We start from the raw sequence: 26,048 nt of genomic DNA, 5'->3' as shown, positions 1-26,048 counted from the left end.
GCTAACTGGGGTGTTTCTGAGGCTGATCCGCCAGTCACTCGTGTCTTCTACACCTGGCTCACTGCCTCAAATAAAAGGGCACATGATGCGTGTCTCCTTCCTACAAACATAGCAATTGCCCCAGAAACACTCCACCCTTCTGTAGGACAGAAGAAATCCTACCCTCAGGAAAATTTTTCCACCCCGTTCTGAACAGAATTTGTCAGAACTCTGCACTAACTGGAAAGTCACAGTATGTCAGATCGCTTTGCTGGAAAATATTTCAAGCTTTTAAACACTGTGAAGTGATTTATATTTGACACACAAAGTCCCAACAGAAGAGCAATTCTTCTTGAGACACAGAAAGCATTCAAAAGTTCAATCAAGAGACGTTTGCTTCTCTCACTAACAATAGAATTTCTGTTACCAGAGCCAAGGTAAGACGTTATACATTTGATTCCAAGAAACTAGACAACTTTAGTATATGAACAGAATAACACTGCAACGTTCCTTGTACTGTAAAACCATAATGTGTGGGACAACTCACGGACAGTTTAGGAAGTCAGATCAATAACAATAAAGCAAGGAGCACAGTGCACGGTGCACACTTCTAATCCCAGCTATCTGGGAGGCTGAGGCAGAAGCATCCTGACTTTCAGGTCAGCCCAGGCAACATGAGTAAGAAATTTTAAAAAGAGAAAACAAAACTAAAAGGACAGGGGTTACAGCTCCGTGATAAAATGTCACAGACACGAAAGTCACTATTAGAAATAATAATGCTAATAAAACAAACCCGAAAAGTAAATTATCTCTACAGAAGGACCAAATACATGCAAGCCTCCTGGTTCCCACAAACACCTTCACACCAAAGAGCTGCAAGATACAACCTTTGCACCTGGCTGCACTCAGCCAATGACTAGAGAGCTCGTGGGCAGGAAGAGTTCGCGGCTTTGAAGTCAGAGGCCCAGGCTCGCTTGGACTACTGACTTCCTACTGTGTGACCTTGCCTGAGTGACTGGAACTCTCCAGGCATCTATCTGCATCTGTAAAAGGGGAGAGAAGTCACCTGCTCTTCGAACTTCACGGAAGGATTCAAATGACAGTAGGTAAGGTGCCTCGCGCATGGCGGGGCCCAGGGAGAGGCAGTTAGACTTGCTACTACTGAACTTTGAGGTAAGGGTGCACACAAAAGCTTAAACGTCAGCTAGGCTTCCTACAGGCATTCGGGGACACCATGATCCCCATCTAAAAAAAAACTGAACTCTGACGAATTCTGAACAGCACACTGCAATGTCAGGGACATAAACACAGTATGATTATTTGATGATTAGTTTTTCTTTTTGTGTTTAAATACTAAGTTCCCCCATCCTTTCTACTTAGTGGTTTATATTTGAAACACAGCTGATGATACTGAGCACAGGATGAAACTGGCATTGGCTGCCAGGGTCTCTGAGATTTTCACCGAAGGCTTCTTCAGGTCAGCCTAATGTTTCAGTTCAGGGCTGTGCACACTTAGGCACACTTAGGTTACTTTGTGATACACTCCTAAGAGTGTATCACAAAGTAACAAGCTACCTCTGTACTTTGCAATACACCAAAATCATTTTGTTTTTTCTTATCTCCATCCAATTAGGGGGGCACAGTCTTTTCTGTTTTATAAAAGAGAAAAATGAGCTTCAAAAGGCTAAACAACTTGCCCTAGAACACACAGCAAGGAAGAACAGATAAAGGTTTAGCTGTAACTCCCAAACACCCTCTCTCCACACACAGCGCTGCCTCCTGTAACACAAAAGAGGAAAACATGATCTCATTCAAAAAGGGTATAGACTCCAGTCATGTACAAGTGTCAGTGAGACCTCAGCAGGCAAGCAGGTGAGCAAACCAAAACCACCTTCCTTTCATCGTAAACCAGAAGGTTCTTTTTCTATTCTCCCTCAAACCAGCATGATTTCTTCCTTTCTCAATTTAATTTACAATTAAAGCTTACTGGAAGGCCAAGTTTAAGGACTTGGTTTAATTCTGCACTTTTTTTTTTTTTAAGGCAATAGAGACATCTTTTGGCCAATAGTGAAACTGCAAGCATGCAGTCTATCTGTCAACAGACAGTGCCTTGTGCTAACACGCCACTGTCTGTCCGTCTCTTCAGTGATTCCTGCGTCCTTTTATGTTCTAAAGCCAGTGCAGATCTGATCCTCTAGCATGAAAAGAAATGTCTCCATGAAGAAAGAGAGAGGCAGGTCTGGCTCTACCACCTGAAATGCAGTTCAATCTGAATGGACCCCTGGGTGGTGCTGCTATTCTTGGACGGCTGAAATATGCAGCTGAACACATTGGCAGGGCCAGGGCTGGTCTTCTGCCCGGTGTAGCGGGTGTCGAAAGCCATCATGGAATGAGAAACCAAGTTAATGGACTTGGTTTGATTGGAAAAACTTTCATAGAGCAGTTTACATTTCTTGAAGTCAAATCTAAAGGGAGAAAGCAAAGAAAATGTTAAGCACAATTCTGCTTTACAAAATTACATACAAATCAGAACAAAAAGAGCAAAATCATCACTACTGCCAAGCTGAATGAAGGTGAGTAACTTTTAGTCTGAGATCTCGGACTGATTTTATGAACAGATCCCTCAAGATGGATTCAGTGGCCTGACGGCTGGTATCTTACTTTTCCATTTCCAAAGAGATGATCTTGTTCATGGGACCTTCCTGAGGAATAGCAATACCATAAATATATAATTTTCTTGATTCACTGTCATTCTAATTTCCCATCATAAATCTAAGATGCTTGTCTATTTATAACAATCCCCAAGAGACGTCAAATGTCCCCTTAACCAGTGGCAGCAAATGAATGGCACATGTGCCACAGTGGGCTGTTTGCATCACTGAAAGCCCTAAAAGGTTTTCCATCCCTGCTTTAGACCTTCATCTGTTAACTTCCTGCCTGCCTGGAGGTCTTTCTCTCCAGAGTTTGTCCAGATTTCTCTGTAAAATCATTAAAGCTCACTGGAAGTGCCCAGAATGCATAGTAGTCTTCACACAGGGAAAGAATTCAATCCATCTTCCAACAGGAAATGCATTTGAAATCAACATTTTGGTAAGAGAAGAAAATTCCGAGAAATTTGTAATTATTCAGTACCACTGTGACAATCCACACAGAACTGCTTTATATTGAGAAAAACCAAGGCACAGTCAGGCATCAGAAAAACTTCTGGCTTACAAACAATTCAGTAGGACCCCAGATTCACTGCAGCACACACTCGTCAGCTGAGGGGCAGGTCCCTGAAGACCTTTGACACAGCACAGACTAGGAGACCGAGAGTTTCACAGGGACATTTCTAGCCTCAAAGTTCTGTTTTCCACTATGGAATCACTTTTCCAGTCACATAATCTTATGATAGTTGGAAATTCTACCTGGAAAATATGTGTAATTGCTGGCCAATATTATAGGGCTGTGAGGAGATCACACACAAAAAATAAAATTTATCTATCCAGTGTGAAAGTAATGAGTTCTGCACCAGTAATCACAAACGTACACATCTACACTGACCAAGCAAGGGACTAAGTATGTGACCTGTTATCTAAAAGGAACAGGTGCCGCTCGGCTTCCAGATGTCTCCGAGAAGTACTGAGGCCTAGCACTGCCAAAGCTTCCAATTTTTCAAAAGAAGCTGGAATTATTTAAAATTACTTTGGTGTGAAATCTGCCAAATTTACAACATTCACCAGTGAGACCTTCATCCATGCTGCCACCCCTAGAACTATGCAGACACATGGTGGCACGGCCCTCGCCAAGCCCTTCATGCTGGTGGGACCATGTTCCAGCCCCACTTTCAGTGGCCACAGCAGGACAGGTCGTGCCTCCTACTCTTCTCTCTGGCACATTATGACAGTCTGCCAGCGGGCCCTGATGGTGGGAGAGTGGGATGGGCAGATCGTTTGAGGCTAGAGTGTGAGATCAGCCTAGGCAACACAGGGAGACCCCGCTCAACACAGGAAGCATAACAAACAAAACCAAACCACATAAAACACCGTATCGTGGCAGACTAAATAAGCAGAGCAGCCACCCACAGTGGCCACTGAACTTGAGGGAGAAACACGATTTCCCTGCTCTAAATCACTGATATTTGGGGTATTAAAGCAAAACCTAGCTGGGCATGGTGGTGCACACCTGTAATCTCAGCATTCGAGAGGCTAATGTAGGAGGATCGTGGTGAGTTCGAGACCAGCCTGGGTTACAAAGTGAACTCAAGGCCAGCCTGAACTGCATAGTGAGACCCTGTCTCAAAAAGACCAAAAAATAAAAAATAAAGCAAACCTAAACCATCACTGGCTGACAGCGTCTCAAATTTAAACTTTATAAAACAGCCCTCTGGGGTCTGGAGGCGAAGCTCAGTGAGGAGAGAATATGCTTAGCTCAGGAGCACTGCAAAAAGAAATAAGCACACTATGGACCAACCAAAAAGCACTCACAGACCTCCTTTGGCTGTGTACCACCATCCTGCACCCTCTGCCCTATGGTAACGCACAAATGAGCGGTACTGTATTGTACTGTACTGTATTGTACTGTATTGTACTGTGCTGTCTTGTATTACCATTACTGGGACTGAAATAATATTAAACCCATACCTGGCAAGGGATCCAGCACCTTCTTTTCCTTTTGGATCTTTAAGCTCCAGACTTACATTGACCATGTCAATGAGGAAGCACATGCAAGTGTACACTTCTCCACTCAGAATAGTCTGAAAGAGGAAAGCGCCAATCAACCTCTGGTGGATGATGCCAACCGAAACACAGACTCGCGGGTCAAGAAATCTAATTTGCCTGTGGTTTTGCCTTTTTCCCACAGGTCAACTTGAGGATTACACACAAAGGGCAACCATCAGCTGTGACTGCGAAAGTCACTAAATAACAGAGGTCTCACTCACATGAATTCTTGGATCCTGTAAATCATAAGGCCGCATAAATTCCTCTATGGGCTCCCCAAGGTTGTTCTCTAGCAAGCCTCGGATCAGCTTATATTTATACAGATCCAGGGAACAGTGGACAGAAGATAGATTGCCGTGGATAGATATGTCTGGAACACTGTGACTTATTTCTCTATGAAAAAAGGAAAAGATCACTTTAGAAGTCACTTACTACCTTAACTATGACACAGCTCATATCCAAATATAAGGGCTCAAACGTACTCATTTGCATTACTAATCACCAAATTTTTAACTAATAACAAAAATGTTCCAGAAAAAGGGCAAAATGGAGAAAAAAGAGGAAAGTTGGTATATGACTTCATGCTTCAACTCCCAAAAAAAGCCTTTTCTCCTAAATACCATGTAGAAAATCCTGGCATGAGCTAAACGGGCTAGAAAGCATACATGAGGACCTGCTGGGTTCACTCGCCAGGGCCTTTTCACTTTGTCTACAGAGATAAATCTACACACAATAAAGTTTTAAAGACCAACGACAATTAATAAAGGAAACAGGGGAAGGGCTATCAAGGGCCATCCGGGTTTCTTGTCTGTGGGATGAGCGGCTGACAGCATACTCCGTGTTCAGTGTCGCCTTCGACCTGTGCTGAGCATAATTATCTACACATAAATGCTGGAGAGGAGGGGGGAAGTTTAGATAAGCAGAGTAGCAAAGCACATTTTTTAACGCATTACTTGAAAAGAAAACAGAGTGTTCAATTTCTAAATAATGAAGTTCTTCTTAAGACTGTTAAGCTAGTAAAACCAAATATAGCCCATGCCAACCCTAACTGAACGCCAGCCAGGGAGCACTTGAATAACAAGTCAGAGTGAAACACAAGCGCCCCAGTGAGAAGGGCTAAATTGTGCACTCGCTCGGCAAGAAACTCACAAGTGACATGGAAAGACCGCTCAGGCCCAGGAACTGGGGAGGGAGTGGAACAGAGATCAAACCACACTCTGTGCGAGTAACAAGGCTGCTTTCCAAAATGCCACGAAGGAAAACCCTTCTTTATTACACGGTCACATCTCATCTTTCCCTGGGAATGTGAAATGCTGATTTCTTCAAAACGCACACCTCACCCTGAAAGATGCCACACAATGAACTCAGCAGTTCGGTCCAGGTGCGGGACCCCGGCAAGCGGAAGCTCCCCTACAGGGCCTGGTTAAATGCACACCTGAGTGACGGCCCTAAGAGTCCCATTCTGCCGTCTCAGGTAGGATCCAGCAGGTTCACTCAGAGGACCCTTCCCAGGCAGATACGGAACCGCTGGCACCGGGAGCAACGCTCCCAACTATGGAGCAAGCACAGTGTGCGCCAGGCCAACAGCAAGGGCAGGTCGGGGGGTCAGTCACATACCGTCCAGCAGCAGTCTCCCCTTCACACACCAGTCCACCCAAACTGCTTCTGGGGACAGAAAGGGCGAACTTCTGGGAATGAAATGGAGCTGTCAACGCAGCTGCACCAGGCCACGCCTCCAGGACATCTGGGACATGTAATCCAAACGTCCACCTCTTTCGGAATACTTTGCCCATGGTCACTCCAGCCTCACTTCCTACAGCCATGCTAAATTCGTGTCCCTGCTTCGTTCCCAAGGCACTGCTATAAATCTTATAACAGTTGCAATCACTGAGTGAAACACCAAATCAGAAGCACCAGTTACCACCCTGTGTCCCTCACAGAACCTAAGCTCCCGAGAGCAGAAGTCTTCTCCTGCATCCTAGAAACCTTCATCTCCAGCACACAGTAGGGATTCAATCAATATACGGTAAACAGGTAAATAAATAAGGAACTGTGTTCCTCCTGACTTACTGTAGCAGCACTGATTTCTGAGGTGCTGTACTAAATCTTTGTGTAATATACAGACATTCAGATAAAATACTCACTTGTCCAAATTTCTTTCCACCTGCAATTTCAGCCTACAAGGTTCAGTCAAGAGGCTTCCGCCTGTGTGTCGCACACAGTAGGAGGGGAAGATCAGATCTCCACTGTTGTCCTCGGAAGCTTTCGAGTCCTCTCGTGGGCGTCTCTCTGCAGCAAAGATGTCCATGTCCTGTAGGTCCACGACAATACAGTCCAGCAGGCAGATGTGGTCTTCTACAAGGACCCGAAAGAAAAGAGTGATGAAAAGAGAACCCAAAAGGGAGGAGATACACAAAATGAAAAGGTCAAAACAAGTACACTGCGTCTTTGGGGGACACAGAACTGCCTGCTTCCCCGTCCCGTCCCCGCTCTCCGTTACTCAAGACCTCCCTGCACTGAGCTCTGTGTGCACAACACACCCTACCGTCCCGGTCACCAGACACGCACTGTCACAGCCCCTGCGGACCACGCGCCTGCCTGACCGTGAGGCTGCAGAGGTTATGATTCCACACTTATCCCAGCAGCAGAATTCGCTTCCAAACACTAGCTTAACCCTTTCCACTCCCACGACTCAAGTCCAAGCCGCGACTACCAACACTCCTCGATGCACCCGTGTGACTCCACTGCAGCCCTCACAAAACACCTGAGCAGCAGCTAAACAAAAAAGAAAGAAAGAAGAAACAGCCCATTCCTTTCCTTTATACAATTTAATGGCTATTTTTTAAATCTAAAAGTGTCGGTAAAATTCCCCAGATCCCTGCAAGGCCACGCGAAGGCCCACCGCCTAGTTTCCCAGCCCCACCTCAAGCCACCCGCACACGCGCTCACTAACCCTCAGGCCTCTGTCTCCCGCAGGCGCAGGCTCCCTGCTTCCCAACAGCCTCATGGGCAGCCGCGACCTTACTACCCACATCTAAATTGGATCCTCCGTGGTCTTTATCTTCCCCATGAAACTTACCGTCATCTATCAATATTTATACATTCATTTAATGTCTTTCTCATTAGTCTATAATATAATCAGGGTAGGAAATCGTATAACAGCATGTTAGTTTACCAGGGAGTGAAATACGGTAATACCTGGTATTAAGCAGGAATACAATAAATGTAGTTCTTGCTTGGTTCATTACCCTGATAAACAGAAGAAACAGATCAAAGGGAAAATGTAAAGAGGAGAAATGGAGTGGCTTCAGAGATTTCCTAGGGTACTGTCCCAGAATCTAGCAACATGGAGGAACAGCGTGAAAAGCACTGCATTAATTCAAAGCAATGTATCACCAATAAACGCATTTCAGAGGGGCCAAAACAGCAAATCCAAAATTTCTAACTTTCTCTTTTCACCTTAATGTTACATTGAAAGAGAGAGAGACAGACACAGACAGAGACAGAGACAGAGATAGACATAGAGAAAGAAAGATGGAGAGAAAGAGAGGGAGAAGAGAGGAGAGGAGACGAGAGAATTTCTCACTCTTTTGCCATACCAGTAATGTTCTTTCTTTCTCTGGATACCACTTCCAAGAATATGTAAAATGTATGAAAACTAACTAAGCCACATACTTTTCTGAATAGTATATTCTTCAATAAAAAAGTATTAAATCAGGGGCTGGGGATTTAGCTCAGCAGCATAAGCGCCTGCCTTGCAAGTGTGCAGTCGTGAGTTCGATCCCCGGTACCGATAAAAATGAAAAAGACAAAAGACAAAAAAAAAAAAAAATTATTAAAATCAAAGATGAAGCCAGGCATGGTGGTGCACACCTATAATCCCAACACTTGGGAAGCTGAAGGAGGAGAATCACTGAGTTCGAGGCCAGCCTGGGGTCTTAACCAGACCTTGTTTCTCTCTCTCTCTCTCTTTCTCTCTCTCTCTCTCTCTCTCTCTCTCTCTCTCTCTCTCTCACACACACACACACACACCAAAAAAAAAGATGATCTCATTTAGTCAACACAGCTGTAAAGCATGTCGTTGTCATCTCTAAGACTCCAGGGTACCATAGGGAGTTCGCTATTTCTTGACTCTATCTTGCACAGGTCTTTCAGAGCCAGCCTCCACTGCTGTCCTCCCCTCTCCAAATCCTGTCACACTGGACTGCTCCCTGTGGCACACCACATTTACCTCCTCTCTAGCTCCTTAAAAGCAGCACCTCGCTTCCACAATACATCCTCAATCCGCGCAGCAACAGAAAACTAGAGAGGCTTAACTGGGTCCTTCCTCAGAGTGACTAATTCCTATGTTCATGAGTCTTCAAAGCACAGCGAAACTTAGTAAAGACATGCGAAATCCCTGCTGACCTCTGATGGAACACAATGCATTTCCCTCTTGGGTTCCAGGGAAGTAAATGTTCCCATCTTCATTATGCAGCAGTTTCCTCCTGTGTGTGCCCGTGTGTGTGTGCCCATGTGTGTGTGTGTGCCCATGTGTGTGTGTGTGTGTGTGTGCGTGCACGCACACGTGCATGCGTGTTTAATTTCCTCCTCTTTTACCTGGACTACTGGAACTGTGGCCGACAGGTGGCACAGCTTGCTGCCCTCGCTGCCTGGTGGAGGTGCTGGGCACAAACTCACTCTTCAGGCTACCCGGGCTCTTTTCAGCAGGGGGCATCATGAACAGCCCCTTGGGGTCCTCTGTGCTTGTCGTTTTCCTCACAGTGTGCTTGGGGGTGCCCGTTGGGGAAGCTGAAGGCACAGACTCCTGGAAAGCACAAAATAAAACCTGAATGCAGAAACGAAAGGTGGAGGTGACAATATTATCACACCCTGGGAGTCCTGTCCCTATCTCTAGCCTCTCAAGGACTGCGACTCTCTCAGCCTCCCGACCCCATGAAGAAGACAGCAATGGCGTCATGGCACTCCTACCACTGATTATCAGCAGGGACATTATAGGTGACTTATCCCTGTTAAAACCTATTCCACTGTTACAGGGAGACACCGCCTTTTGGCTCAAGAGCAAATGCCAAGATGCTAAATGCTTCACGTGGTTGGATTCAACAAAAGCAAATCTGTCCACAACTTTCAGGGGAGGGGAGCTTACTGCTTGAGAAAACACATACGACAACAGCATGACTCCGATGGGGCGGGGCCATGGCAGTGCGTCTGAACTTTCTAGAAGTTCAGAAGTTCTGCCCACATGGGGTTACACTTCTCATTTCTCTAAGAAACCATGGAAATGAACACAAAGTGGAGCTATGTAGGGTGGTAATGTGCCTGCAATCCCAGTACCAGGAAGCTGAGGCAGAAGATCACTAGCTGGAGGCCAGCCTGGGCCACATAGTGAATTTAAGGCCAGCCTGAACCACACTGTGAGACCCCGTGTCTCAGCATCACCACCCCAAAATGGAATATGGCTTTGGCTATAAATTAAGAAAGGCTAATACAGAATAGAACAGATACTGTGACTCTATTGAAAAGCCTACTCCTTTCTTACATTCTTGGTGGTTTAGTTCACTGCTAACAGGGAAAAAGTCTATTTCACCAGGATGAGTTAATAATTGGCTCTGAATCTTCCCTGGGATCCCCCTCTGGTGGTTTGTGCACACAGTCCTGCTCCTGCCCAGCCGCTGTCCCTGTAGCCGGGGAGGGCAGGAAGCATGAGTCTCCCTTTAGCACCGCTTGTGGTGTTTACTGCTTTGTCTCACGGTTACCTTGAGCAGCAATTACAAGAAATACTAAAGAAACCATTTCTTATTTCCTACTTTTTTTTTTTGCAAAGCAGATTACTATGTAAATGCTATTATTTAGTATTTCAATATTAAACCTGTCCTCTTGCTTAGTTTATTTAAATTCTGGAGAATGTTTGTTTCTCTTTCATTTGATTTATCTCCACATCCTTTCTGTAGCTGGTTTAAATAAATAAATCAGTGGCTTGAAGCAATTAGCTCAAAGCCTTTGAAAGACAGACTTAGAAATGATGGTTGGCGCACAAGCTATGACCAAGAAAAGTAAAAGGCAAACACAGGCAACAAACTCAAAGGTGCATTCATCAAGACATGATCTACATAAAACAATTCCAAACACGCGGAGTCATGAAAGCCGAGGGAGGGCCAGGTGCAGCTCAGCAGCACAGTGTTGGTTTGGCACACACAAGTGCCTGAGTTCGATTCTGGTATGAAAAGAGAGAAAAAAGAGTTGAGGGAAAACAGCCTCCCTGTGAGGGCTGAGTGAGGCGCGTTTCCTGTCCTGAACTACTGGAACGTGCACTACACAAAGCTCACTCAGGAGAGTACAATGCAAAGTGACCACTGCTGCGGAAGATTACAAAGGCTCCAATCAGTTAAGCTGAACTGGACACATGGGGAGGTAAACTTCACTGACAAGTTTACCTAGTTACAACACTTGATCAAATAGCACACTCCAAACAGCCCTTATGGAATTCTACAGAACAAGCTCTGGTAAGTAACAACCGTCTTCCTAGGATTCCCGGACATAAGACACATAAGAAAGTTCAACCAGGGCTTTAAAAAAGGAAAAAGAAAAAAAATTCTTTTTAATGCGTCATAAAAAGAACTTTTTTGGGAGTCTGAGGCAGGAGGATCATTGCAAGTTCAAGACCAGCCTAGACTACAAAGTGAGCTCACGGCCAGCCTAAGCTGCATACCAAGACCCTGTCTCAAAAACACAAAAAGAACTTTTTTTATATAGGAAGGAATTCACAAAAGCAAATCACCAAAAAAAAAAAAAAAAAAAAAATTAAAATAAGCAGGCTTCCTCAAATAATAAAATACTATAAATGGTTAGTTTTTTCCATTTTCTTTTTTAAATATATAAATGAAAATTGACTGCTGAATCCCATAAGGTTTTGCAGAATAACCAGGACACAAAACAACAACAACATGTAATACCTTGAAGAAAAAGTGATCCTTGTATGCACTGCCACTTAAAATCAAATCCTCAAAAACAAATACAGGGAAATGTTTTCATTAAAATATTACAAACTATGCAGATTACATGGCTTAACAAAAGAGAAATCTTTTTTTTCTTTTTTTTTTTTATCGGTACCAGGGATCAAACTCATGACTACCTGCTTGCAAGGCAGGCGCTTACGCCGCTGAGCTAAATCCCCAGCTAAAGAGAAATCTTTTTTGGGCTGGGGATTTAGCTCAGCGGCATAAGTGCCTGTCTTATAAGCAGGCAGTCCTGAGTTTGATCCCTAGTACTGATAAAAACGAAAAAGACCAAAAAAAAAAAAAAAGAGAAATCTTTTTGCACATATGTCTAAATATCTTGGCAATTCTTCCAAGGCTAACTTCAAAGGATGCTGAGCCTATATAGACCTATCTGATACAGAAAATCAGCCCACTGTCCTTTTTAGGGATCACAGAGAAACAAAAGTATTACTGAATCTGATCACCCATTCTGGCTACAACTGAGCTCTTACTAAAAAACTTAGCGTGGCCTCAAAATAAAGGTTTATGACCGACAAAATTATTATGTAATTCAAAGGTCAGAACTACCAGTTATACTCCCCACCCTCAAAAGAAGGGAAGCCCTCAAAAGCTGGTCAAATCACCAACAGCCCGTGGCTTCCTCTATCATGCCTATGTAATGGAACCTCCATTAAAAACAGTAAATGCTCAGCCGAGGCAGGAGGACCATTGCAAGTTCGAGACCAGCCTGGGCTACAAAGTGAGCTTAAGGCCAGCCTGAACTATGTAGCGAGATCCTGCCCTCCCCCCAAAAAAAGAAAACAAACAAAAGCCCACAGTAAATGCCTGGGTTCAGCAGGTTACGAATTGGTAACTGCATCTTCATACCAGGAGGACAGACACTCCGATCCACGGGGACAGAAGCCTCTGCACTCAGGACCTGACTAGGCCTCGCCTTTGCACCTACTCATCCGGCTGTTCACTGGTGTCTTTGTTAAATCTGCTACACTGAACCAGCACTGTGTCTCCCCTGAGCTCTGTGGGCCACTGCAGACAATTATTGAACCTGAGGGAGGGACAGTGAGCACCCCCAATTCATGGCTCCTTGCTCAGAAGTACAGAAGACTTGGGCTCGTGACTGGTATACAAAGTGGGGTCAGTCTTGTGGGAAACCAAAGGGTGTCAGTGGGGGCTGTGCAAACTGTGCCCAGCAAGTGTCACAACTGAACTACGGGAGACCCAGGTGCTATCTATAGAGAACTGAAGTCTAGTCAGGGGGCGGGGACCCACACAGGTGGTGTCACCAGCGTTGTGAACACAGGCTTCCTTTCCATGTGTAAAGAAAGAACTTAGTACTAACTGATGGATAACAGGCATTCGACAAATACCAGCTATTTATCTTTATTTTTGTCAGTCTTACGATCTTACAATCAAACCTTACATACATCTCAAAGGCAACCTCTCCCATGTTATTAGTCATTAAGCTAAAAACAGACACACGTCAGTTAGTGCTTCCCCGGAATGCTACCACTGGTCTGCACTGAATAAGCACAGCCTGAAGAGCTACTCTGGAAAGTAGTAAGGAGTGATTAAAAAAAACACCAAAAGTGACACCTGCAGTTGCAGAAATGTCACCTGGTCTCCAAAATGCAACATGGGCGAAGGGGCCTGATCAAGCCTCTCCAAGGTCCTCCCAACCTCCTGATTCACTGTTTCCACTTTTACTGTTTATCCCAAAGAGTTTTAGTTTGCCCGAATGGAAAATGAAAATGACAGCAATGTGCATCCTAATTACTTCCAAACAATCTGCAAAAGTAAGAGCAGTTACAGATCTCTTACGGCAGCACACGGATTCTTCAGTCAGGTCCAAACACTAGTCCAGCTGAACAGGGAATGGACACTCAGTACTCACCTTGTCTTGTAAGGAAAAGGTTCCAGGAAAACCAGCGAAGAGAAACTTGTTCTTGACTTTCAACTTCCCCAAGTTTGCTACAATCAGGTTATTTGATCTGGAACTTTCTGGGATTAGAAGAACAGGAGCACCAGCCTCAATATCCAGGAGAACCCGAGAACAGCGCTGAGCTTGATCTCTTACCTGGAGGAAGGAAAACCACTTAGCAGCTCCACTACTTACCTAATTTTACCCAAAAAGTTATCTCAGGTTCCCAAAAGTTTCATGAATGTATTTATTTATTATCTATTTAGGATTTTTGAGACAGAGTCTTATTATGTAGCCCAAGCTGACCTCAGACTTGCAGCCACCCTTCCACCTCAGCCTCCAAGGTGCTGGAATTACAGGGGTGCGCCACCACACACTGCTCATGAGTCAATAAAACAACAAAAACCAAGCCAGGCGTGGTGGTGACATCTGCAATCCCAGCACTCGGGAGGCTGAGGCAGGAGGACTGTTGAGAGTTTAAGACCAGCCTGGGCTACAAAGTGAGCTCAAGGCCAGCCTGAACTGCGGAGCGAGACCCTGTCTCAAAAAGACAAAAAAAACAAAACACCCTAAAAGTTACACAGAGCATATTCTATGACAGTTACACAGTTCAGTCAGAACCACTATCAAGGTGATAGTGGAAAATCCCCAAATGCTTGAAAATTAAACACTTCTAAATAACCTACGGGTCAAAAAAGAAACCATAAGGGAAACGGAGAAATATCTGCACCGAAGTGATAAAAATAATATCTTAAAGTTCAATCAGACAGGGCAGAATGGGGTGGTGTCCACCTGTACTTCCAGCACTCTGGAGGCAGTGCTGGCAGGAGGACAGCTGTGAGTTTGAGGCCAGGTTGGGCCAACAGTGAGTTCAAGGCCAGCCCAGACTACATAGTGAGACCCTGACTCGAAAGACAAAAAAGGAAAAGAAAATTCATTCACACATAAATTCATACTTAAAAATAATGCTCAGCAGGAAATAAATATGTACCATGAAATGCTTACTTGGAAAAGAATGAAGATTAAAAATCACTTCTTGGACTTCCAGGAGAACATGGCAGATAGATAACAGCAGCTAGGGAGGTTCTCTGAGATAGCCAGCTTAGATTCCAGGAATGGTGCAGTGTGGGGAGTCCTAAGCAAGGGGACATATACCCTGCCAGCCCAGGAACCAACTAAGCTGAGAGAAACCAACTAGAAATGCAATCCAGGTGCTACGACTGTAACACCTAAAATCTCAGTGCCGAAGCTGGAACCCGCGCCTCTGGAAACCACGGCTTGAATTTTTGAATTTCCTGCCACCGCTGCTGCATCTGAATCAGCGCAGCATGGATAGAGACGCAAAAGCTCTGAGAGCAGGAATCAGCAAACCAAATTGAGAGCAGAGCTGGCGGGGAGCCCTGCATCGACCTGCGGTGAATGAGATGAACAGGGACCCTTCCATAGACGAGAAGGCTCCCACAGAGGACATTTGGGACTGGGCAGACTAGCCGGAACAGGATGCTGCAGTGACTTCAGTCACATATTCCCCTCTCAAGCGGGATTGGTGGGCAGCACTTGACCTGGGTGACACTGCGGACTAAGACCCAGTAGGCTAGCCAAAACCAGGTCCCTGCACCTGGCAGTGCACCCTAATGCAGTGAAGCCTTCAGCAGGTTGACTGACCTGGAGGGGCGGGCCCAGCATAGGCTGTCCCTGTCTGTGTCTCCCTAGTACACTGCAGTGGGCAAGAACACCTAGCCAGTGCAATTCAAACAAACTGTAACCAACAAAGAAAGAAACTAGGCCTCCTATATACCCTTGTATGGAAGGAACAAAAAGTATGGGAAGAGGGAGCAACAAGAAAGGGTCCTCAGTCCCCAATCCTGAGAACACTGATCCAGGAAAGGTAAATGCAAGGAGAATGAAGACAGAAAACATGCAACATCAGGCACGGCACTAAAGACATAAAGCAATACCTCCAGGACCTCATAGACGAGTTCAAAAGTAAAGTATTTTAACCAAGTAAAGCAAGATACAAGTAGAACAGTTAAAGAAATGCTAAGCACCTCCCAAGAAAAAGCAGATAGTAGAATGGAAGAACAGAAAAAAAGGGGAGAATTGTTTGATGGAGAAAACATAGAATATGTGAAGCAGGTTCAAAGAGATTATCAGGACACTAAAAACTTTATTGAAAGCGGTATAACAGCTTGAAAGAAACTAAGGATAGAATATCTGAACTGGAGGACAGATTTGTAATATGGGAACATGAAATGGAAAACTTCTTAAAAATAACAAGGAAACAAGCAGTAACAAAACAAAGGCTAGAAGATGATAAGAGGATCTACAACTTAAGAATTAAGAATGTAAAGGAAGAAGCAGGAATACAAACAAATGAACTGCAAAGGCTATTCACACAAATAATCAAGGAGAACTTCCCTAATATGGGAAAAGGTAAAGATACTCAGATCTATGAGGCATCCAGGACCCCAGCCACCTACAACAGAAATAGAACTACACCCAGGCATATAATAATCAAAATTCCAGAAATCCAGTATAAGAACAGAATATTAAAAGCCGTCAGAGACAAGAAACAGATCACTTACAAGGGAACACCCATCAGAATTACAGCAGACTTCTCGGCACAAACCATCAAATCACGAAGAGCATGGGGGGAAATAATTCAAGCTTTGAAAGACAATAACCTCAGGCCAAGATTGATATATCCTGCACAACTCTCCCTAGAAATTAATGGAGAAACAAGGCGCTTCCAGGATAAAGAGGAACTAGGGGACTTTGCAATCACCAATTCAACTCTACAGAGAATACTGCAGGACATTCTAAAAGAGAAAAAATAGCAAGACTCCAGAAATAGTGGCAGAGCGGCCACAATGAAATGAACTGAAAGCGAAATGAAGAAGACAAGCTGACAACAAACGACAGAAAAAGAGCTCAACAGAAATGAGGCAGAGAAGGTTGGATGGTAGGAACAGCTATTTTGGAGAAAACAAGACATCTTAATAGCTAGTGCTGATTTAATATCATCTTGTTTTGAAGTCCCATCAAGCTTTTGTTCTTCTGTCTCCATTGGTCTTAACAGGTTGTATCTTATTGGATTTTATTATATGTGATAATATAAACAAAAGCTTTTATAGACAAGGAGATTATACAGAAACATTTTCTGTTAGATGGTTCTAAATGCCCTGTAATACTATCATTCTCTTGAATGGTTTTACATTGTCTTGATATGTTTGATGCTACAGTATATGAAGTTATACTCAAAGATTTCAAGGAAAGAGACACTATGGTAACTACTTTTATGTCGGTATATCTTGTGGTGAAACACTATTTTGCTTAAATGGTTATGTTCTGACCTGTGCTGTTATTGCTGTTATGTCCTCTTTTGTCTCAATCTCTTTTTATTATTTTTTTTTATTTTTATCTTTTTAATTAAGGAAAAAATTAATAAAAAAAGGATATATTATAGCAACCCACTTTGATTTCCTAATTAACTTGATTTGAAACCCTGTATTGCTCTCACCATCTTGTTTTGACTGATTTTCCTCTATAATGTTTTGCTTGATACTACCAAGTTTGAGTGTATACGCAACAACTGTGAAGACAATAAGATTCACTATGATGCCCATTCTGGTTTGACTATTATCTTCTTTTGAAGTCCCGTAATATCGCCAATGTTTTGGGTTTATTGGTTTTGTTCTTTACTGTTTTGTTCAATTTTATTATAACTGATGATATAGGCAATTCTTTTTAAGATACCAAGAGGCATTATGGTAACCACTGTTGATCACCTTGTATTCTGTTTTTACATTATGTACTGTGTCCATCCTTTTGATTTGACTGACTCTGTTTTGTTATGTCACATTTGGTTTTATTCTCTTCCCAAAAAAAGTAATAAGAACTGTGGGAGTAATAAAACCCAAAATGTGTAATTGTCATTGTAAAAAAGAGAGGAAAAGAAAGTGCTCTAAAGGATATAACTGCATATATATTTAAGCATATAAGATAGATAACCATATTACTGAGTTTTTGTTGGATCATTGAACAGAATTGTTTGCAGTCTCACTATTTTGCATGCTTTAATTTTGTAACTTGAACAACTATTTTTAAGATGACAATATGTAATCTATTAACTAGTGATTTCCTACTGTTTATTTTTCTTTTGAAATTCTGTATAATTTGTACCCTTGTTTTTTTTTCTCAAATAAAATTTTTTTTAAAAAATCACTTCTTGAACTTCTACTTTAAGAAACTAGAAAAAGAAAAGAAAAGGAAACCTAAAGTAGAAGAAAGAAAATAATAAAGAGCAACAATCAATGATAGAAAACAAAGATCAAGTGGGGATATATACAGAATGCTGGGACCAACAACTACAAACTGCGCATTCTTTTCCAGTCCAAATGGCATATTTGCTAAGAATAAGCCTAAGCCATAATAACACAGGCCACAGTAAATTGGTTAGGTAAATGATAAAACTAAAATTAGCTAAGTTAATCAAATGGGGAAAAGAAGGAAAGAAAACTTGCCAATATCTGGAAGAGGTGGAGGACACGGCTATACAACTCACAGGTAGGACAACAGGCCTGGTAGTGCACACCTGTAATCCCAGAACTCAGGACGCTGAGACAGGAGGATCACTGCAAGTTTGAGGCCAGCCTGGCCTACAGAGTAAGGTCAAGGCTAGTTTGAACTACAGAATGAGACCGTGTCTCAAAAAAACAAAAAAAGAGGAAAAAAAAAAAAAAAACAAGAAAGAAAGAAAAGGGAACCTCTGAACATTTTTTTTTTTTAAGTAAGAAACCTAGCTACAGCTAACAGAAGGTGTAACTATGAAGGCCTATTTTTTCCTATAAACAAGGACATCCAATCTCATCACTTCGATTCAACACTGTACTATTTAAAAAGGTAACAATACGCCCCCTGCAAAAAATAAATAAATAGATAAAAATAAAAAGGTGCCAATAAGAAAAAAAGTATTAGTTGAAAAAAAAAAAAAGTAAAACTTTTGCTTATAATCACCTACATAGAAAGGTTTAAAGAATTTAGAGGAAATACAATAAAGAAATTTAGCAAGACTGCAAGGTACAAAGCTACAGGTCAATTAAATTATTTTTCTGGTACCTGTGCAATATCATCAAAAATCAGTAATACAGAATTAAGCGTGGTGGCACATGTTTGTAATCCCAGCACTAAGGAAGCTGAGGTAAGAAAATTACCATGAGTTTGAGGCTGATGTAGGTGAGTCCAAGGCCAGCCTGGACTATGTGACAAGACTGTGTCTCAAAAAAAAAAAAATAGTACTACTGAGGAATACGTTTAATTAAACATGTGTAAAACTGGCACAACCAAAAATATAAACATTGCTAAAATTAAAATTAAATGTAAAAAAATTAAAAGGAAAGTGATACCCTCCTCAAGGAGCCAAAATCTTTCTTTTATTAGATGTCAATTCTCCACAACATAATATACAGATCCAATGTAATCCCTAACAAAATTGTTACAAATTTTGACAGATGACTCTAAAATTCATATAGAAATGCAGAGAATGCAGAACAGACCAAATCATTTTGAAGACAGTTTTGTACATGAAGCATGCAATCATCATGAAACTCAGCAGTTCCTCTCCTAGGTGCTTACTCAGGAGAAACCAACGCTCACGGCCACACAGAGACATTGGCGTGAACGTTCACAGTGCTTGTGTTTTTAATGGCCAAAAATTGGAAACCACCCAACCGCTCTCCACTGGGCCAGTCAGACAACCGAATACCACCCGGCAGTACAAAGCGGCAGAAGCAGGAAGCCGCTGCTGCTCAGAGCAGCTCGGCGCATCTCAAAGGCGCATCTCAAACGCTAAGTGAAAGAAGCCAGACACAAATGGCTATGCGCTGTGTTATTTTACTTATACTCCTTTAGAAGGCAAATGATTGTGACAGACAAGCAGAGCCGCCTTCCAGATCGCAGGGGTTCAGGCAGGAGGACACTTCCTGGGATTCGAGAAATGTTCTATATCTTGACTGTGGTTGTAATTTACAAAATTGGGTGATAAGAATATGTATTACAAAGTAGGAACAAGACAGATACTGTAATTCTCTACCTTTTGCTTATCCATATTTTTAATTTCCTATTTAAAAGTATTACTGTAATTGACAGGTAAAAATTATACTTAAATTGTATTACACTCTAAAAAGAGAAAGCTATAACTTCACAAAACGTCGTTTGGGAGGTCAAGTGAAGAAGTCAGACAAATTTACAACCAATAAACACTGTTTTCATTCCCTAACTACATGAGATCCCTCCTGATAAACCGCTGGTGACTGCCTTTGTTTTCCAGTAAGTTTAGGAAGTATATATTAATTCATATTCACTGTTGAAAATTTTAAAATGGTAAAGAGAAGAAAATGGAAACCACCCCTAATCGCCACCCCAGAGAGAAATCCTGGTGCCACCTCGTCAGCACAGGACGTTAAGGACTCTGACGCCTGACTACCTGTAAGTGGTGAAGCCCCAACTCCAGAATTCTGCCCTCATATTTTTCAATTGCAACCATCACTTCTTAGCATCATCAGAAACCTGTGCTCCATGCCACAGCACGGGCACACACCAGCATCCCAGCCCTGAGGCAGACGCGGAAGGACCACTACAGTTCAGGTCCCATCGGGGGACTTAGCAAGACCTTGTTGCAAATAAATAAATAAAAAGGGCTGGGGTTATAGCTCAGTGGGAGGGTCCTGAGTTCAATCCCTACTGCTTAAAAAAAATCTGCACTTATACTGATTAGTGATAAAAGAAATTCAACAAATATAAAAGATACAAAGTAGAAGATACAGAAAAATTATAGTTTTCAAGTAAAATATAAAGGAAATAATATATATTTAGCCAAATTACATCTGGTACAACTTATATTTTTAACATTTAAAATATCAAAATTAGAAAAAATTTAAAATCACATTGCTTCATTATTTACAGACATCAGAAAATGCAGAAATATCCTATTAGGGAGGAGTGTAGTTTGGTAACAGAATACATGCTTAGCATGCCAAGGCCCTGAATTCAAACCCCAGCACACACATACACATACACAAAGTACCACTGTAAGTCACATACATCTGCCATCAATTCAGTACTAGAAGAAAAAGAATTTAAAGTTCAAACAAAATAGCCTCTTATTCTTACCAAATGAAAGTAGGTCTTTAGCTCTGTAAATCTACTTAATTCAAATAGTCAGATTAAAAGATTCTTGAGAGGATCAGCTTTTCTCAAAGTCCACATCTTTAACGATGTTCAAGATAGAAAGAGATTCCTCCGATCTTCTATTTATGTTATTTAACTTGATAAAGTAAAATGTACCCCAGGAAGTTACACCCAATTACTTGGTAAAGCACATGTCTCATTTCCTAACCCAAACAATTCACATTAAGATTTACTGTCATTTAAACCATACATATAAAAATAACTGCTTTAAACATACACAAGTTTAACAAACATTTAGCAGAGTTGTACTAAAAGTAACAAAAAGCATACATAGGTTTCATCAAACAATACCATTTATAAGAATTAATGAATAAAAATACTTCAAAAGTAGCCAGGCAGGGTGGCACATACCTGTAATCCCAGAACTCAGGGGGCTGAGGCTGGAGGACTGCTTGAGGCCAGCCTGGACTACAGAGTGAGTACAAGGCCAGCCCGAACTGCATACGGAGACCCTGACTCAAAAAGATAAAAAAGGAAAAAAAAAAAAAAAATACCTTCCAAAGTTAACAAAAAAAATTCTATGCCATAAAGATAAATCATAGAAAGAAGAATAAAAATATAATCATGGAATTATTCCTTAGAAAGAAACAGTTAAAGCAACTATTAAACATTAAAAAAATAGGAAGTGGGTTCTGGGGATACAGCTCAGGGGTAGAGCATTCGCCTAAGCATGCAAAGGCCCTCAGCTCAGTTCCACAATGCAAAAAACAAAAAAAGGAAATGGTTAAACAAACCAACTTGATGGATTACCCAGTTATGACACAGGGTAACTATGAAATACAAAGGATGGAAAAAGATATTCAAAAAGTTAAGAAAAGAAGCCAGATTCTAAAAACATATGCATACAGTTTTACATACTTGCCTATATGCTACTCAAGTTGAAGTTTTCCTTAAAAACATATGTAAACCATTGATGCAATATTTTACATCGAGTTACTAGCCCAAAATGAAGGTATTGGCAAAGATATGAATTAAAAAGAATTCTCATACACTGCTAATGGGAAAATTGAGACAGTCAATCTGGAAAACAATCCAGCATTATCTTTTCAAAATAAACATGTGGCCTAGCACCGTGGTGCAGGCCTGTAATCCCACACTTGGGAGGCTGAGGCAAGAGAATCTTTGCTAGTTTGAGGCCAGTCTGGGCTACAAAGTGAGTTCAAAGCCAGCCTGAACTGAAGGGTGAGACCCTGTCTCAAAAAGACACAAAAATAAATAAATAAACATACGGAGGCTCTATGGCCAGTAATTCCACTCCTAGGTATCTCAGAGAAATTCTTATAAATGTGCCTCAGAAGACACAGTGCTCAATGGCAAAACACTGGAAACAACCCAAATGTTCACAGCAAAAAGGATGAACGCCCTGTGCAATGCATACTGTGAAATACAGCAGCCTAAATAAATGAAACTCAAATATATGCAATGAATGAATTTCATCCACGCACTAAGTAAAAAGAACACAATCAAGGCACAGACCATAAAATACAGTTTAATGCCATTTCTGTAGAGCTTAGAGCAAACAAAACAAGAGATATTTTTAAATGTCTAATAGACCCCAAAATGCTAAGAGTGGTCAACAGAGCAGCTGACCAGCACCAAGATGGGGAGGAACATCAGCAGCAGACAGCGGCCCTCACAGCGCCCGGATTCCACGCGGCCCTGCCAGGCTGGCCTGGCCTCAGCCACACCACGGCGTCCCTTGATTCTCAGTGTCCGGGACTCTGATGCAGTCACTCCACCAGCTTTCCTGATCCTCCAGCTTGCAGAAATCACGGGATTTCTCAGACTCCATAACTGCACGAGCCAATTCCCCTAATAAAGACCCCCTTTTTATATAAAACTAACAATGTCTTAATTCTCCATTTCAGAGCAGGTTCATATTCACTTCATCACAAGACTCTAACTGATAACCACGCTATAAGATAGTCTTTTATGTGAGTCAAATACTAAAATTTTTTTAAGATTTTATTTAATACTTATAATCATGGAAAAATTTACAGTTAAGAAAACAGAAACCAACAAAAAACATACCTATAGTACTAGCAGACTGGTAAAATGTGTGATTCCTTTTTCTAGATTTTCTGTAATTTAATTATGCTGCTTTTTTTTTTTTTTTTTTTTTTTTTTTTTAATATATCCTCTGGAAGATACACAAGCAACTAGTATCATTGCCTCCTTCCAGGGAAAGAAACTAGAAACAAGCACTGGTTCAGGAAAAGTAATAAACTTTTCTCAAAATGCCTTGCTTTTACTTTGTTTGTACACCAAATTAATTTACTCATATAACATATTCAAGAAGATTTGTATTTGAACTTAAATGTAAATTTCTAAAAACAGTCATATAAAAGATTGAACCTATTTCTGAAGTAGGTTAACTTTTTATCTTTTTTATCTAACAAAGTTTCTTTTAAAAAGAAAAACAAGGTTTCTTTTCTTTGTTTGTTTTGTCTTTTTGAGACAGGGTCTCTCTAGATAGTTCAGGCTGGCCTTGCCTTCACTTTGAAGCCTAACCTGCCCCAGAACTTGCAACTTGCTGCCTAGGAAAAGGAGTTTTTACAAACAGTTATATTATTGCTTTCTGTGGTCCTCAGAGTGTACTGAGACACCACAGAAGCACTGCCAGGATATTCTAAACTTCCAGGGAAACTTTTACTGAACAGCACGCAAGCCACTAGCTCGAGATACCACATTCAACGTTAGTTCATGTTGCATTCCTGTCAAAGAGGGCTCATCTTCACAGAGCTGGAACTTTACCAGTTGCTAAGGCAAACTGTAAGTACCAAAGAGAAAACAGATGCAGAATAGGAAAGGCTGGGGTATTCTGCCTGATCCCAAGTTTGAGAATACGTGTAGCACCCAAGAGGTATGCAATTGTGGTTGTTTAAGAATGAGATAAAATGAAATAAAAACAATTAAGATGCCACATGAATTAAATCTCCACAGTGAATGGAATCATTGTGCACTCCCAACATGTACCAATAAACATTTTTTTTTAAATGAGATAAAACCAGATGTTGGTGCATGCCTATAATCCCAGCACTCAAGGGGTTGAGCCAGAAGGTTCACCACTAAGTTCAAAGTCAGGCTGGAGTATAGGAGATCAAGGTCAGTTTGAATTACACAACAAGACCTTGTCTTAAAAACCCTAGGTTTGATCCCCAGCACCACACACAAACACACAAAAAATTAAAAACAATTAAAAATCAAGCCAGGCAAGGTGGTGCATGCCTGTAATTCCAGTACTCAGAAGGCTGAGGCAGGAGGATCACTGCAAGTTTGAGACCAGCCTGGGTCAGCCTGAAATGCATAGCAAGACACTGACTCAAAAAAAAAAAAACAAAAACAAACAAACAAAAAAAAAAAATACAGGCTGGGGATTTAGCTCAGCAGCTTAAGCACCTGCCTGGCAAGCCTGAGGTTGTGAGCTCAATCCCTGGTACCAAAAAAAAAAAAAAAAAAAAAAAAAAAAAAAAAAGAAAAACAAAAATACATAACTAAATTTTATTCTTTCAATTTATGTTACTTTTTCTGTTTTTTTTTTTTTTTTTTCATTTTTATCGGTACTGGGGATCTTATGTTACTTTTTCAAACACCTATGAAGCTGTTGGAGGTAAGTATTAACTTCTTTAGACTTACTTTGTAAGAGGAAACACCTTATAAATTTCTTTCGACCTACCTTTATGTACCACTAAAAAACGACCAAGTCATTAAGGGTGCAACTGAAAAGTTTGGGAACTTTTAATTCATTTGCAAAAGAAACAAAAACAAACCTACAACTAAAGCCCTAAAGGACCCAGAAGTCTTAAATGTTATTTGTGAATTTGCTATATCTTTTGTACAGAAAGCTTTAAACAGAACTAAAGCCTTATATAATCACCAAGGAACAAAGCTCTCCCACTACTAACCTGTTCCATGGAGGACACATGAAGACGTATAAATAACCTTTGCTTTTTACAGTGAGATTTGCCAGATATATCTCTGGAGGCTTAAAAGGTCTACTGATAAACCAAACCGAAAAAGCAACTTGGAGAAAGGAGGCCACTCACCGTCTGGCCCTCAATAGCAGCTCGCTGGCGCCCCAGGACGTCCTGCAGCTGAGTGAAGTGCTGAATGAAGGCCACCACCTCGGCCTGGAAGCGCTGCGTGTGCACGTACTGCACGGAGGCCATCTGCAGGCTCACCCGCATGTCGTGCTCCCTCCGGAGCAGAGGGTCGGGCTGCCCGTATCTAGGGTGAGGAAAAGTCATGACTAAGACCACGGCCTTCAGGAGGCAGCACCTCCTCTGGAGGAGGAGCACCATGGGTCTGAGGCCAGCCTGTGCCACATGGTCAGTTCAAGGCCACACTTAACTACGTAGTGAGACCCTGTCTCAAGAGGAAAACAAACAACCCAGCTTCAATATTAAAATGAAACCTAGCCTGGCGTGGTGGCGCACACCTGTAATCCCAGCACTCGGGATGCTGAGACAGAAGGATCATTGCAAGTATGAGACCAGCCTGGTCTATAAAGCAAGCTCAAGGTCAGCCTGAACTGCATAGCAAGACCCTCTCTCAAAAAGACCCAAAAAAAGAAAAAAAGTTAAATTGAAACCTCCACAAATGAATCCCTTTCAAGTAACACACAGAGGTCATGCCCAGTCCGCTGGGATACCCAGGGCTCCACAGCATGGGCAACTCCCAGACCTGTGCTCACCCAGGAGCTCCCTGTGCTCTGACCTTCCCCCATGTCTTTTCTGGGTCTTTGGGAGAAAGGTATATTCCTGCAATGGCCATCCCTGCCAAAGACGATGACAATGTGGACTATGAAGATAGTAATTTTAAAAAAGTCCACAAACTGATGGGCAAAAAATCAGGCCTCATAACCAGTGTTTCCGGGAAAACTGTCTTGTGGAGACAGAAGTCCACGCCATACTTCACTAAAATGTAGACCAAAGAAGAATGGACTCTCAATTTAAATTGGAAGACTTTTGTAATCATTTAAAATTCAATAGAGCATAATACTATAGAAGAAATTATTATACAGTACATAGTCAAAATGGGGACAGAAATTCACATTTGCTAAGCACCCATTTTGTGCCAGAGAAATAGAAGAGTTTTACAGTAATTATCTCATTTTCTGCAGAATCATGCCACTGCAGTGTATACAAATCGATCTCGATTTCCATCGAGTGCAGTAATATTCTACTGGGTATACAGTAGCCCTGA

The 26,048-nt window shown here is 41.9% G+C and overlaps 1 protein-coding gene across 8 annotated transcripts in view; it reads right to left on the bottom strand.

Moving 5' to 3' along the window:
* Vps13d (vacuolar protein sorting 13 homolog D) overlaps positions 1-26,048 on the bottom strand; it is a 243,841-nt gene that overhangs the window by 166,531 nt on the left and 51,262 nt on the right. For 6 of the 8 annotated variants that reach the window (XM_063235530.1, XM_063235536.1, XM_063235533.1 and 3 more), the window contains 7 exons: positions 24,890-25,070; positions 13,569-13,751; positions 9,279-9,507; positions 6,824-7,034; positions 4,901-5,072; positions 4,602-4,714; positions 2,232-2,444 (listed from right to left, as the gene is read on the bottom strand). In XM_063235530.1, the coding sequence (XP_063091600.1) occupies positions 2,232-2,444; positions 4,602-4,714; positions 4,901-5,072; positions 6,824-7,034; positions 9,279-9,507; positions 13,569-13,751; positions 24,890-25,070 (1,302 nt within the window). The remainder of the gene's footprint in view (positions 1-2,231; positions 2,445-4,601; positions 4,715-4,900; positions 5,073-6,823; positions 7,035-9,278; positions 9,508-13,568; positions 13,752-24,889; positions 25,071-26,048) is intronic. The other 2 variants (XM_063235532.1, XM_063235535.1) reach the window with 1 other exon arrangement.

The sequence above is a fragment of the Cavia porcellus genome, unplaced genomic scaffold (assembly GCF_034190915.1).
Source record: "Cavia porcellus strain 051 isolate PalLab524CR breed Dunkin Hartley unplaced genomic scaffold, mCavPor4.1 scaffold_25, whole genome shotgun sequence".
Lineage (NCBI taxonomy): Eukaryota > Metazoa > Chordata > Mammalia > Rodentia > Caviidae > Cavia > Cavia porcellus.
This window is presented reverse-complemented; position numbering and strand designations above follow the sequence as displayed.